A 15,731-nucleotide genomic window follows, 5' to 3' on the forward strand; every position below is an offset into this window, starting at 1 on the left:
GTTACTTTTTAAGGACAGAACTTTTCATTAGTGGTCTTAAACTATTATTGCATACCACCCCAATCTCCACAGCAGTGTGGGATTGCAGGGACTTCCAGGGGCATCTACCCAGGGTCCTTGTTTCCTTTTGGAAAAGAGGTACAGCAGTGGTGTCTTTATGATATATGACTTATTTACACATATATACAACCTGCGCCTACAACAAAGGGGTTCCCAGCATTACACTCCAAGAGTGTCTTGCCTCCTCCCTAGGCACAGTTTTGGATCCAAACAGACATCAACCATCATGCCCTGCCAGCTGCTTGGTGTCTCTGTCACATCACACCTTCTCCATTTCTCTAACCTTTAGCTTTATCTGTAGAGTGAAGGGGCCTCACCCCTTTGATGCTTTGTGTTCTTCTTAATGCCGCATTCCCAGGTTTTCACTTCACATGGGAAGCCAGCCTGGCTTAACACATGCTGATTCCAGAGGGTCACCATTGTCTAGCACACAGCTTAATATTCACTGGTCTGGCCTAATACACATGAGTCTAATAATACACACGAGTTTTGCTATTTCCCAGTTTAAACATTCAAAGTATCAATTAAATTCTGGCATTTGTTTGATCCGGTGATCACAGTGGTCTATAACCCACGAATTCCTATCACTATGAATATTAGATTTTGCAGAAGATAATGAATGAAGAAGTAGACTCCAGAATGGATAGAAAAGGACACTTTATCAAGGTCTTTCTGGAAGGGGTAGACCTACTTTATATTAAAGATACTTTAAGACTCAAACATCCAAATATGAAAGATAGTACTTCACCTTCTCACAAATCATATTCTCAAACAGATTGTTTTTAATTTCTGAAAAACTGATAGGCAATGTGTTAGAATTCAATACTGAACCAATTGTATGTGCTGACTGGAGGTTCATATCAGAGTTACATGAATCTGCTTCTGGGCACACAAAAACATAGTCACAATGGAAATAAGAATTATATTGCACTACAAGACTTACATTTTACAAAGGACTGAAGAAAAATAAAAACATTTAGTTAGAAAGAATAAAAATGGTAGGTGCTCAACAATAGTTTTCTGGAACTCTGGTGAAGCCCTTGCAATTTGTGTCAAAGAGAGGGAGGGAGGGAGAGTTTAGTATTGATAAATGAGTTAAATATATTAAAATGTAATCCTCTTCTGTGTTACACTGGCTGAGGGACTTTAGATTTTTGCAGAAGCCCTGCAACACTTTGCATTATCAATATATGAGTATGCCCATGCTGAAGACAGCAATAATGTATCATGCTGAAAGCAGTAGAAAGCTGTAATTCTGGCTGCTGGGGAACAGGGGAGTAAAAGAGTACGACAAAAATCAACTAATTAAATTGACCTATAAAGCCTTATATAGCTCAGGACCAGCATGGTCGTTGCTTTTCATCCTCTGAGGCCCTGGTCTTTCTTCTTGTGGCTTCACCAAGGGAGATGCAGATGCTGTGCAGACACAAGAATGGTCCTTTCCAAGGGTGGCTTCCTGTTTCTTGAACGCTTTCCCCATGGAAGCATGCCTGGCTAAAATGGCCCACCACTAAGCCCCTTTAGCCATTGGCTACGCTTCAGTTTATGTCATGGAGTGTTTACAAGCACTCCATCCCCCAGAATAAAGCCATCAATAAACAATAGTTCATAGATTAACAGCGAAGCTTCTGAGAGGCAAAAGGAAAGATAGGTTTTGATGGCAGGCGTGCATCATAGGCAAAACTCTAGCATGAAAAAACCTTGAACAACAACAACAAAAATCCTCATTGTTAAAGGTTACTGACACTGAATATGCAGGTTTCAACCCCTGAACATGGCTGTATGAGTGGGCAGTTGAAAATCAACAGATGCTCTCATACTCAAACAAAGCACAAGTGCCATTGGCCACATCCCTGAAACTATTAGCTATTTGATTCTGCCGACCTGCGCAAGGGCAGAACCCCTGACCATTGGCCATGTTGTCTGGGGCTGATGTGAGTTGGAGACCAGCAAGCTCTAGATGGCTGCAGGTTCTCAATTCCTGTTCTACAGTGAGAATAGCTCGGTTAAAGAGTGACCCACCCTTAGTTCTGAAAACAGGGGACTTTAAAGTCTCCTGCAATGCATTACTAGAATCCTAAGAAGATTAAGAGAAGACCAGAGTTTCATCGAGCCCAGGTCCCTGTCTCCCGCAGTGGCAAACCAGATTCTTATGGGAAGCAACAACGTGCTGTATTGATGTTGTTTGCAGCACTGATTTTGTCCTGATGTGTTTTATTATTTTGAAGTAAACTGCTTTGAACACCAAGAAAAGCTTTGTAGAAATTTGTTGATTGATAAAATGAACACATCAAGTGTTTTCATAATAATTTCCAATGCAGTTGAGATTTTGGGGCTAGGGGTGGGTGAAAAGTACAGCTCTGATGAGTTGTTCCTTTCCCACAGTGAGCCTACTTAACAACTGCCAAATTAAGTCAGTCAGCATTTATATTGATTCAAGTCTGCAATATTTTCCATTTATACAGCATCATCAGTGTGTGTGTGTGTGTGTGTGTGGCTCTTTTCAGAATGTTAAGAAAGCAGATTGCTGTCTCAAAGAGTTTCGTGTAACCCAGGTACCCAATTTTTAATTGAAAATGTACTCCCAGAAACAGCAATACTTCAAAAGAGTTAGTAATTACAAAAACAACATAGTGACTTGGCTTGCTTTCAGATCAGATTTAGAGACTGCTGACAACAAAACAAGTTCCATATTTATCATTATTATTAATTTCTACAGCACTTCTTTAAATAAACAAAGTGCTTTGCTGTTCTCATCTTATTCATTACTTGGATATATCATACTGAGATCACATTTCTCTTGTTGGCTTTTGGGCAGTGATAAGCACCTCCAGATGATGAACTGTGTCTCTCTAAAACTCCCATCATCCCTGACCAATGGCCATGCTGGCTGGTGGTGATGGGCAGTACAGTCCCAAGGATATCCGCATGGCCACAGATTCCCTATCTCTGCTTTAGGAAGTTACAGGCTTTAGATGGAAGTTTCACAGACTAACAAGCTTAAATTCTTATCACAGTTCCCCAACATTAGCATGCAGTTGTAAGCCCCCAGTCAATGGCCTAGATGAAATTCACCATCAGCCCTCCTTTCCTAATTGTCCCCCCCCACACACACACACACCTCAACCCCCAGACCACACAGTCAAAGAAAAAACTTCCAGCATGAGAATCGCTCTCCTTCAGAAAAGAAAAAAAAAGACCAGGGATACTGCAGGAGTATTACAAAGTATTTTAGTTTTTCTTTGTGTTTGAAGAAAAAGAATTCCCAATCTTCTTTTTTGCACAGTGTGTAACACTATAGCGCACCTTGGTTACAAAGGACCTAATATTTGGCACATAGTTTAGTGATATGTGGGGAATTATCCAAGATAATCCAACAGAAAGCCATGGAAAACAGGCGCAGCACGAACACGACAGATCTATCTACAGCTTTTAATTCAGGAAGCAATTGAAAGTGGCATGCTTGTGAAGAAGAAAATGCTGCAAAGTAGAGTCTTGAAACATCCAACAGCCCTCCTTTCATAGCGCTCTTAGAACATGAAGCACATGCATGTTTGTAGAGAAGGTAGTAAATTTCATTTATTTCAATGCTTTGTTATAATAATGTATTTAAGGGGGCGATGTAGTTTTGAAAATGATTTTACAAGAAACCAGGTAAGGGGAGGAGGGAAGTCAAAAGCAGTATGTATGTATGTGTTGTGTTATGTAGAATTATTGTTGTTAAATCGAAAAATAAAATTTATATTTATTTATTTATTTAGGTTCCACCTTTCTTCACGGAATTTTGCTCGGCAGTAGACCACATTCTGTGTACACACACAAAAAGTCTTAAATTCAAATCCATAGCATCTCCAGGTAAGGCTGGAATATATTCTTGTCTAGAACCACAAAGAGCTGTGTGCCAGTCAGGGTAGGCCAGGGATAGCCACCAAGAGGGCATTCATGTGTTGACTCACATCACCATAGGCGCTGCACATGCTGGGGTTGCTGGGAGTTTGTAGTCCATGCCTGGCTTAGTGCCATGGAGTACCTGACAGTGCTGCTCCTGGCTCCTCCTGGTCTGCATATTCACATAGCTGTCAACCCTCCCTGCTGATTCCCAATGCTATAATAAGGGAATTTCCCGCAAAAAAGGGGGGAAAGGTTGACAGCTATGATATTCAAGATCTGCACAGAAAGCCTATCCAAGTTAACCCCAAGGTGGTTAGGCTGCAAGTCCACAAAAGAGTTCCTGTCCCAGATCCCTCTAGGCGCAATAGCTACAGGAGACTGGTCTGGAGGAAACTGCTTTCACTCTCCAAGTAATGCCCCGGGCTTAACGCTACCCTTGGAACCCACACTGACATTGCCAGGTATAAAACGCACAGGGAGAGATCACAAAACAGCCAAACTCGAAAGCCATAGATAGGCCTGATCCGTGCACCAAACAGATTTAAAATCCCCAATGCAAATTGGGATCAAAAGGGTGGGGAAAGCCCACCCACCCAGTGGGGGAAGGGAGAGGTGGTGACACATCGGAAAGAGAGGTTGCATAGAATTATAGAGTTGGAAGGGACCACAAGGGTCATCTAGTCCAACCCCCTGCAATGCAGGAATATTTTGCCCAACATGAGGCTCAAACTACCAACTGGGCATGCCTTCATTGAATGCTTTGCCTGGCTAGAATGTGCCTTGTAAGTACGATAATACGTCTTGCTTGCCTGGATAGAACGTGTGTGTGTAGAAATCTGTGGCTTTTGTGTAACAGTGCAGAGATAGAAGTCACACCACCTGCCACTGGGATGTACCCCGTACCCATGATTGCACAGGAGGGAATGCAGCCCTTGAGCTGGAAAAAGGTTGCCCCCTCCTCAGTAAAATAGCTTGCTTGGCCTGACCACACAATGTTGCTCCTCTCCATCATGCCACACAAAACAGTTCCACAAACATCCCTCCATCCACATCAGAGTAACAGGAAAAGGAGCAGTAACTGCAGAAAATCTAAATGTGCACTGGATGTAAGGTCTTTTATATTTATTGTGGACCTGCACAAAAAGAGAAGCTGACCAACCAGACCCTTTTTATTTCCGCTTTGCAGCAATTCTTAAGTGAGTTTTAAAACTCTTGATTTACTTGTACCTGAATCTACCTATAATGCAAGTGCATGCGCTTCTAGTTTTCAAATGTTAGCAACATTTACACGGAGCACAAATGTAATAGTCGGTGTAATGCATACTTTGGAAGAAAGTAAAGAGCACAATTTAGGCTCATTATCCTCATACAATACAATCTGGCCCATCCATCTGAAACATTCCAGAACCTTGCCTTACCCCCCCCCCCAAAAAAAAACCACTGTGTTTATTTACATGGCCACTCCTGGATGGAAAGCTCACAATTCAACAATACAGAAAATCATTCCAATTCAAAAATCTGCCCGAATCAGCCAGTCCGGGACATTCACTACAAAGAAAAAGGATTGGGGGGGGGTGAGGAAAGATGAGCCGTTCCTTCTCCGCTCTGCTTTGCTTCATACCCATTTAACTATTAGTGGGAGCCTGTAACTCCTAGTCAAGGCCAGATAATGCCTCTGGTGAGAATTTCTAACAATACCCTTTACATAATACCAGCCACAGGGCTTGGCCCCTCCTCCCTCGCCCAAACAGTAACACACACTAAACAAAACTGCTATTATGGCAGGAACCACTCGCTAAATGGCTGCCTTTATATAGCTTCAATCTGTAAAAAGATGTTTCATTTCAATGTATTTAGCAACAAAAAGAGAGAGAGAGAGAAACTTTTACAAACAGCCTGATTCAGCAGCACAGAAGTAAACAGCAGGCACATAGTTGCTGGGTATATATTTCTTCTGTAACATTCCCCTTTTTCTCCTCCTCCTCTTCTCTCCCCCCCCCCCACCTCCACTCTCCAAAAGAGACACCAGCAAATAGCCCCAACGCGGGGGGCGGGGGGGAGCAGGCGGGCTCACGAGCTGCTGACACCCACGGTCTGTTTTGCCACGCACGCTTCTCGCACCTAAGTGAAATGTGCACCGACGCTGCCTCCTCCGCCTTGGCACCCTGCAGAGCCGTGCCAACCCACACACATTACTTACACACACACACACCCCTTTGCAAAGAAAATAAAACCCAAAGGGGAGGTGGGGGAGCCAATGCAAGCTGGTCTGAGGTGTCGGAGCAAAAGAAGTGGAGCCAGAGAGGCAGAGAGGGATACACAAGCGCTGCCAGGGAAGGGGGCGGAGGGCAAACGACGACCTGTCATTTCCCCCACCCGCCAAATGAGCGAAGCATGCGTGTGAGTTGTTGTTGTTGTCGTCCTGCGGTAAAGTTTCTCCTTCTTTCTGCCCGGAGGCAGAAGAGGAGAAGGGGGTCGTAGGGAGGGGGACTCCCTGACACCGGGCAACGGCTCGGGTTTGCAAACAACAACAACAACACACCCCGACTTCGGTCAAGGGGCTTGAATGACAGCTGGGACAGGAGGTCGAAGGCGAGGCGCCTCGACCGCGAGAAGCGAAAGCAGATTATTTGACGGGGTGGGGAGAGTGGCATGGGGAGACACGGCGTTGCAAGGGAAGGAGGGGCGTAGGAAAGATGGGGAAAAGGCAGAGAGGGGGTGCAAGAGAGAGGAAAGTTGGAAGGAAGGGGGAATTTGCAGAGAGAAAGAGAAAGGAGGGGCTTAGGGCGGTAAAAAGAAAAGGCGCCCGGTTGCTGTAGCACTCTCCCACCCGCAATTCCTTCAGAAAGGTTGGAGATGGGCTGCGCATCTGCACCCGCGTCCTCGAGTTCACACAAGCAGGGCCAGGTCGCCCTTCCAGATTTAGTCCAGAGTGGCGCAGGGAGGGGGTGGGGAGAAGAGGCTGGAAGGTCCTGCTCTGGGAAGAAGGGCAGCAGAGGAAGATAACTATATACTGTATACGGTTGGAGGGAAAGGGTGGGAGTGGCGACCGACGGAGGATCGCGCCCCGGATCGCAGCCCCCCCCCCCCGCTCACCTGTTCTTCAGCGGCTGGCTCTTCAGCTCATAGTACGTCTTGGGCTCCTCGTGGAACTCCTCGCCGACCTCGAAGTCCGGCACGATCCCCGACTCCGCCTGCATGTCTCCGGCAAGGCGAGGGAGCGAGGGAGGCACGGAGAGGCGAGGGAGGCGAGCCGCGCCCGCCCCAAGCAGCGCAGCCTGCGCCCTGCCTGCGCTCTGTCTGTGCGCCCCGCGGCTCGCAGAGGCGGCAGCAGCTCTCCAGCCCCGACACTCCCGGCTTGGATGGACTCGGCTGGGCTCTGCTCTGCTCTGCCTACAGCACAGCTCCGCGCACACCTTCCTCCCGGCGCCGCCTGGGATTTGTAGTTCTTCGCGGGGGCGCTGCCTACCAAGCCCGATCGTCCGCCGCACTACGACTCCCATAAGGCCGAGCGGCCGTGACGCAAAGCCCGGGAGGGCGGGGCACGGAGAGGCACCGGCGCGCGCCCTGTCAATGTCAGCAGAAAGCCGCTCGCCAAGGGTACGGCGGCGGCGGCGGCAGCGCCCCGCTTCGGACGCGGGAGGCGCCGGGGCTCAGGCCCGCCGGGGAATCGGTCCTTGTTCCCACGAACAAGGATGGCGGCGGCGGACGTCGTTCGCAGGGCCCGAGGTGCTTGCACTCTGCACGTGCTCAGACGTGCCCTTGCCTTCGCCACATACTACGGGCTGCTGGTCCATGTTCACACACCGGCAAGGCCAAGGCGCTCTGAACATGCCCTGCGACCTCCGGGTATACGGCGGTATATAAACTCAGTAAATGATGATGATGATGATGCTCGGAGGCACCTTCGCTTTCGTGAGGTGTGCCAGCAGGCAGGAGTCATGCTCAAAAAGGAGTCATGCTCAAAAAAAAGCCTGTCTGGAGTGGAAACACTTCTGGTTGCCTGGCAGCATTCCCGCATGGCGATGTGAACACTTGCTCTGCGCTTTGATCGCCACTTTCTGCCGCGTAGTCCGCACTGAAAGTTGGTTGCTCAGCAAAGGGCGCGTGGTAAAGCCCTGGTTCGTTCGCATTTAGACCTGCCGTACTAGGGGTGGGTGGTGGGGGTGGGAAAGCTCACCATCCTGAAACATTTTGGGGATTATTTTCTCTCAAGTGCATCCATGAACACACTGAATAATGGTGCTTCATGAGCTCAACGGGGCTTCTGTCCTCTGGCCAGATGCATTTCCCAGCAAGTTGGCCAGCCTAGGAATAGAAAGGCTATTCAGTGCCCAAGCACGGAGTCCAATGCAAACTTGTAACCACCTCCTCAACCATGCTACAAAATGGCCTGTTTTGAAATACTGGAGGATTGATTGCTGTCATTTAGTTCCATGTCTAGCATGTTAGCCTGAATTTTTCAACCTCATGGTAAAGGGGGGTTGCAATCCAGGCCAAGCCTGCCTGTAAATTCTAGTCCTGTAAAGTGTCCTCTTCCCCCTCTGCCCCATCTTTTGGGACTACCTAGTTCCAGCAGTGTGAACTCAGGCTAAAGGCTGCAGGTGATTTTTTTCCTGAAAAGATTTGGCATAGCTTGAAGCTTAAATCCTGCTTGCTGAAAATAGATCAGTGTGTCGAAATATTTAAAAGATCACAAGCTCACTCCTTCTTTTTACTTTGGGTTAATCCAGAATAATCATCACGAACTATTTAACAATCAAACAAGGATCAGAATGCTCCTATTCGGGCATAAACAAAACCACCCTTTTAATCCTTCTTTGGGTAAATACGAATTTACCACATATCACAGTAACTTACTACAATTTGCACTTCACCTCTTGCTCAACAAACCACTTGTTCAGATCCTCCTGGCAAGGGGAAATTTAGCACGCTTCCACTTCTACAGATTTCTGACCATGTGTGGAAATAGGGTGAAATTATCAGTATCACTACACTGTGTTAAAGTAGATTTTACACATCATCTCTATGATAAGTTTTCTCTCAATAAGTAGGATTCTATATTGATCCTTCTAAGCACCCTGGAATGTGATCCAAAAAAAATGCACCTGCTCTGACTGTTAAGCGATCCGTAGTGCATGTTCTAGAAACTGGCAGTTACTCCCTCTAATTTCTGATACCCAGAGGTGATTGCCTTTGCTTATGCAGCCAAAATGGCACCATCCACCCTAAGCCTCAAGGTTTGCAGAAGTAGGCTGCAACAGAACATTGGGGGGGGGGAGCCCTGAGAGAGAAAACCATTCAGTCAAATATTGATTCCTCTTCCAAATCCTTGCTCCCAAAACAGCTTTTTAAAACCCTTTTCCATCTCATACAAGCAGTCCCAACTACCCAGCCCAGTGTACATGTGTCCTTGCAGGGACAAAGGTTCCAGTTTAACATATTTTAAACCTCCAAAACATTGGAGGTTTGGAGGCAGAGGTTGGTCATGGGTGCTTTAGTTGAGATTCCTGCAATTGCAGGGGGTTGAACTGGATGACCTTCAGGGTCCCTTCCAACTCTACAATTCTATTATTCCATAGTGTGCGTGTCCAGTTACAAAAGGATCCCAGGTATCAGGGCTGGGGAGGACATCTGCCAAGGACCCTGGAGAGCTGCTGCCAGTCAGAACAGATGATACTGAACAAGCTGATCCTACAGAGAGACAGCACAGAGTAGCTAAATGGGGTCACAGGCATCCAACACACATATGAAATGAGTAAGGGGGACAGAATAAGTAGATGACAGGAAGTGATTTCCATGTGCTCTTGAGACTTGAAACCTCTCCTTTATGAAGCAGACGCCTGGAGAGGTGTGTGTGTTACAGAGCCAGGCAGGTCATGATTCAATGGGGAACAACTTCTTTTTAATTCTCAATTAAATATTTTTTTTCAAATTCATACATTAAAATTACACCCATACATTAACTTCCCTTCCCCCTTTCATGGTTCATTTTAATTATCTATTGCTACTGCAAATTCTGATTTATTTATTTTTAATTTCACTTTCTCATCGTATCTCTGGTTAATTTATACTGATGACTTTACTCTAACCCTGCTAAAGTTTTTGACCTGTTTACAATGATGCTTCAGATATTCTACAAACATTTTCAATGAACAGCTTATTTTGGGAAGAGTTAGTGTCCATCCCTCCCTTTCTTTTAATGCCCCTGGTTTTCGTCAAGGGGCAACTTCTTTAGTGATGTGGCCGTGTCTCTCCGAAGTGACTAATCTTATTTTGAATACAAAGTAGATGATGTAATATATCCTGCACTGGGATAACTTATATTTGGATATGACATGTGCAAATGTTTGATTTTACACAGAGTTTCCTTATTGGGCAAGTGTGGTCTGGTGAGCAGGGAGGGAGCAGTGTACTGGCTCTAAAAATGCTGCACGGTTTGGAGCCAATCACATCAGTGCTGCCTCAATTCCTCCTTGCCCCTCCCTGCCCACTGCAAAATGGGAAAAACTAACAACTTGCTCTGCACCACTGTTGTGTTATTCAATATAATAAAGAGTGTAATAGGCATATAAAAGCCAGATGCCAGTATTCCTACTCACTTCTTGTGGGAATATGTTTTACAGGTGCAACTTCTATTGTGCCCAGAATCAAAATCTGGGGTGCAACTATGCATGCAGATAGCAGCATACTTTTCATTGCAATGGCTGGGGATGCAGGAAATCTCATAGGAAATACAGAACTAACATAACAGGTTAAACCATGTTCATGGTGGTGTCCCCAACTATTTACATCTATGTAAATAGTTGCCTTCTTAAAGAAATGGGAGTGCCTGATCACCTCATCCGTCTCCTGATAAATCTCTATGTGGGACAAGAAGCTACAGTTAGAACTGGATATGGAATAACTGATTGGTTCAAAATTGAGAAAGGAGTACGACAAGGCTGTATATTGTCTCCCTGCTTATTTAACTTATATGCAGAATTCATCATGCGAAAGGCTGGGCTGGATGACTCCCAAACCAGAATTAAGATCGCCGGAAAAAATATCAACAACCTCAGATATGCTGATGATACAACCTTGATGGCAGAAAGTGAGGAGGAATTGAAGAACCTTTTAATGAGGGTGAAAGAGGAGAGTGCAAAATATGGTCTGAAGCTCAACATCAAAAAAACTAAGATCATGGCCACTGGTCCCATCACCTCCTGGCAAATAGAAGGGGAAGAAATGGAGGCAGTGAGAGATTTCACTTTCTTGGGTTCCATGATCACTGCAGATGGTGACAGCAGACACGAAATTAGAAGACGCCTGCTTCTTGGGAGAAAAGCAATGACAAACCTAGACAGCATCTTAAAAAGCAGAGACATCACCTTGCCGACAAAGGTCCGTATAGTTAAAGCTATGGTTTTCCCAGTAGTAATGTATGGAAGTGAGAGCTGGACCATCAAGAAGGCTGATCGCTGAAGAATTGATGCTTTTGAATTATGGTGCTGGAGGAGACTCTTGAGAGTCCCATGGACTGCACTAAGATCAAACCTATCCATTCTCAAGGAAATCGGCCCTGAGTGCTCAGTGGAAGGACAGATCCTGAAGTTGAGGCTCCAGTACTTTGGCCACCTCATGAGAAGAGAAGACTCCCTGGAAAAGACCCTGATGTTGGGAAAGATGGAGGAGGGCACAAGGAGAAGGGGACGACAGAGGATGAAATGGTTGGACAGTGTTCTCGAAGCTACTAACATGAGTTTGGCCAAACTGCGAGAGGCAGTGAAGGAGAGGCGTGCCTGGCGTGCTGTGGTCCATGGGGTCACGAAGAGTCGGACACAACTGAACGACTGAACAACAACAACAAATAGTTGCCTTCGAAAGATAAAGAGCATATTTGATGATATTGCTGCAAAACCTAGGGTGTTAGGGTAGGGGTAGTACCTTTGTTGGGGGGACACACATCGTGCTCCTTCTGGGGTAGCTTGTCCACATTTGCTACCCCCCTTGCATTCAGCTCTCACCTGTGCCTCAGAGAAGCTATCAGCATGCAACAGCAGCCCTACCCCAGGAAGCCGCTTTGACTGACTGGTAGCCAGGGGGACTCAAATGCTTGGTGAGTTGGGGCTTTCCCCAGCATGTAGATGAGACTAATAGTGGGTCCAATGGTCAAGTAAGTGGTTTCTGCACTTGCTCTAGAAGGAAGTGAGGCGCAGATGGGGCTCGTCAACCTGGGAAGGTAGCCCATCTAGGAGAAGGAAAACTCTGATCCTCAGTCTCCGCTGCCTTCCAGGATATCTTTGGGAGAAGAAAGGGCTAAGGAGTAAACCCTACAAAAATCTGGAGTGGAGTCCCTGAAACGGTTGGATGGTGTCTTGTACACCTCTTTCTGGCAACTCCTGGCAACATTCCAAATCTCCAGTTCCAGGGCAAGAAGTCCCATTGTCCTGTTAACGATCCACAATGGCTCTCTTAGCAGTCCTAGTTTGACCAGGCTACCCAGGAATTCCTTTGCAGCTTATATTCTCCCTTCATATCACAAATAACCTAAAATCCTAGCATTTATTAATTTTAGTGTTTAGGGGGACATTCTGCCCCCCCTCCAGTTCTGTAACACCATGTTACTCCATAAAGTGTCAAAATAAATAATAACCGCCACCCTTGAGGATTACTGGATTGTGGCAGCTCTGTATAGCTGAGAAACCAATAGTTATAAGATTGGGGGTTTGGATAATGTCTTTGGGTCCCAATCAAGCCTGTGATCTGTATCAGTAAGTTTGTAGTTGGAGACTATTGAAATAGGCAAATAAGTCTCTTTGCTAATGGGTCTGTTAGGCATCCATTTACATGGCTAAAGACTTGGTCAAGTACAGATGTGTTGCCATAGGAACAACTGCCTAGTGATGCACTTTCACAAGCACTCATCTGGCTGGAAGACCACCTCATCTTGTAGGCCAGGAGCTAGCCTTTGTCTAGCTCTGGAGGTGAGAAGACACAGAGGCTTGACTTGTTCATTGTGCTGAATCCAAAGCTTTGGATTTGGGGATCCCCCCCCCCAGAAACCTAATGAGGAAGCAAGGTCTGTTGGGGTGTGAGTGCCGTGAGTCCTTCCATCTTATGCTTGGGTTGCATACATGTGTAAATAAATAAAACCATATGTTCTAAAGCAGAGGTCTCCAAACGAAGGCCCGCAGGCCAGATAAGGCTAAGGGACTCATTTATCCGGCCCGCAGCAACCCCCTCCACCCGCTGCCGCCACCTGCTCTTACTGATGTGGCGTGGCGCCATTGCCCACTTCTGGGTCGGAGGAGCACTGGAAATAGCTTGTGTGCATGTGCAAGCTTTATTTCCGGTGCACATCCGGGTCTGAGGAGGCCCGTGCACATGCACACAAGCTATTTCCGTTGCTCCTCCGACCCGGAAGTGCGCCGGAAATAGCGTGTGCGCATGCATATCCCCTGCCTTCCGGCCTGCCACACAATCGGCACTGGAGACACTGGCCCAAGGCGTGGCAAGTTTGCTGACCCCTGTTCTAAAGATACCACAGTCTCTAGTGACTTTCATCCCAACGAAATCAAACCCTCAGAAATTGGAGTGTGTGCAGCAATACATTTTGAATAACTTGAATATATATGCACTCAATTGTCCACGAATGTTGGCTCAGTAAACCATATCACTTTACTGTTTTGTATAGGGGGGAAAGGATATGTCTACCATATTTTAGGTATGCTTTGTGACATCTGCTGCAATGTTATGATGCAATGGCACAACCATGCTGCGCTCTCCATTCTATGTAACAGCATTGTGATGATGGCGATGATTTAATAGTTAACAGCTTGTAGTCCAAAGTGCTAACAGGCACATAATGAGCTGATGGTGACATAGCATTTCGATGAGTTTGAAGGCAAGTACTGCTTCCAGGGCTTCGCCTTCGACAATGTGTTTTGTACAACTTGGTAATGAAATTATGACTCCTCCAAGAGGGAACAGCAGCCACCTACTAAGTTTGGCTGTGCAAGATGTTAAGGAGTTCCCCCAAACAAATGAGCCACAACACAGGTGAAACAGATTGCATAACATCAACGAAAAGGGCCGTCATCTTTGATGATATAACACGAGTGTTCTCTTTCCAGTTTTAAAATTTGCTATCGTTCATTAGTTAACATTTGGCATGGAGGGGGTGGGGAGAGAGAGAGAATAATTCAGATGCAATACTCTACAGCCAAGAAGAAAGAAAGAAGGAAGGAAGGAAATATAAGAAACTGAGGGTGGGAAATATGGAGGAACACATTTGATTTGGTCTTGGATGAGATAGCCAACATTTTTATCAGGGGGGAGTGTCCCCCATGTACCTCCCACATCCTCATATGTTCACGCAGAAGAGGAGAATACAAAAAGAACAGGGAGAGTGACTCAGCACTTCTTCTCTCCCTGCTTCTGCGCTTAAACGTGGGAAGTGGGGACGGGTTATTTACATGTAAAAAAAGCCCCACTTCCCACGTGATAAGCCGAGGTGGGAGAAGAAGAAGCACGAGGCAGTCATGCTGCCCTTGGCTTCCCATTTCTGTGTTGCAGACAAACTGTCTGTCGCTTAGGAACGTGTCACATGGGATGGGGTCAAATGGTGGGGAACCCTCATGAAATCTTAATAGTGTTATGAGTTTTGGGGTGGGTAGAAGTTGAGCCCCTTCTAACCCCTAGACCCAGCAAGTGTTGAAATATAAGCCAGGCTATCTTCCTGTGTTGAGGTGATTGCCTGGGTGATGGTCCATTAAGAGAACAAATGATTAAGGGGTTCAATGCGAAATGGCAAAGGGGGGCCCCTCCCTCAACAGACAAAGCCAGAGTTTGAAGTAGAATTTGGGGGCTTTGAAGCAAAGCAGCAAGGGGAGAGAGAGAGAGAGAGAGAGAGAGAGAGAGAGAGAGAGAGAGAGAGAGATGCTGGATCTCTGCTGGAATCCAAAACTGTGACTATGGGAGAAACAAGGTGCTTTGGGGGGTCTCAGGTTGTATAAATGTGTAAATAAAACCATATATCCTAAAGACAGCGCAGTCTCCGCTGTGCCTCATTCCAAAAGGAAACATGAACCCTTGGTAAGCATCTGGAACCCCTGGAATCTTGCACTGCTCGGAGATTGGGGTGGCATTCAACTATATATATTAAAATCCATATGTATTCAACTGCAAGGAGAAGCCTTTTGCTCTGGTGAATGATCATCAGAGCTCAGCAGTAAGAAAAGTTTGCACTGTGGAGTATTCGTGGTCCATGTTCCAGCCAGCCGCAAAACTCCATTCCACTCCCTTTTGGTCAACATTCCATGCCTACTGATCATGCTTAATCTTTATTGAGCTACTTTGGAGTCATCCCTCCCCATCCCACACTTAAGTTCTCCACCTTCCCACAACTGTTGTACTTCTGCAAACCTTTGGGGTTTCCCCAGGCTTGCTGATACCTTCCTCTTGTGTGTGGGTGGCACTATTTTGGTTGCATAAGGATCTACACGTGGAGAATGAGTTCACTATTAGTAGCTAGGATGCTCTCTGCGGTGTGCAGGAGATTCCAGCTTCAGTTCATGACCACATGGATCCAAAATGTCTCAGGGGAGGCAACAAGTCAGGGAAGTGCCAGTTGGTCCAATGGTATGACTCGGTGTTTAAAAATATTCAATATGCATTAGAGGTGTGCAGCAACCACAACAATTCACCTTGTATCTGTAAGCAGATCTGTAGCCATATCTGTATTTGGAAGCAGCCTGATATGTTTCAGGACCACTCCGTGTCATCTGTGCTCTCACAGC

At 46.2% G+C, this 15,731-nt stretch overlaps 1 protein-coding gene across 3 annotated transcripts in view; it reads right to left on the reverse strand.

The window, feature by feature from the left end:
• The window catches only part of MITF (melanocyte inducing transcription factor), a 145,655-nt gene extending 138,297 nt beyond the window's left edge, over positions 1 to 7,358 (reverse strand). For 2 of the 3 annotated variants that reach the window (XM_033141236.1, XM_033141235.1), the window contains exon 1: positions 7,048 to 7,356. In XM_033141236.1, the coding sequence (XP_032997127.1) occupies positions 7,048 to 7,151 (104 nt within the window). In that variant the 5' untranslated portion in view covers positions 7,152 to 7,356. Of the gene's footprint in view, positions 1 to 7,047 lie in introns of all 3 variants that reach the window. The other variant, XM_033141237.1, reaches the window with a different exon arrangement.
• Positions 7,359 to 15,731: the final 8,373 nt, after the last annotated feature.

Source organism: Lacerta agilis, chromosome 2 (genome assembly GCF_009819535.1).
Source record: "Lacerta agilis isolate rLacAgi1 chromosome 2, rLacAgi1.pri, whole genome shotgun sequence".
Taxonomy (NCBI): Eukaryota; Metazoa; Chordata; class Lepidosauria; order Squamata; family Lacertidae; genus Lacerta; species Lacerta agilis.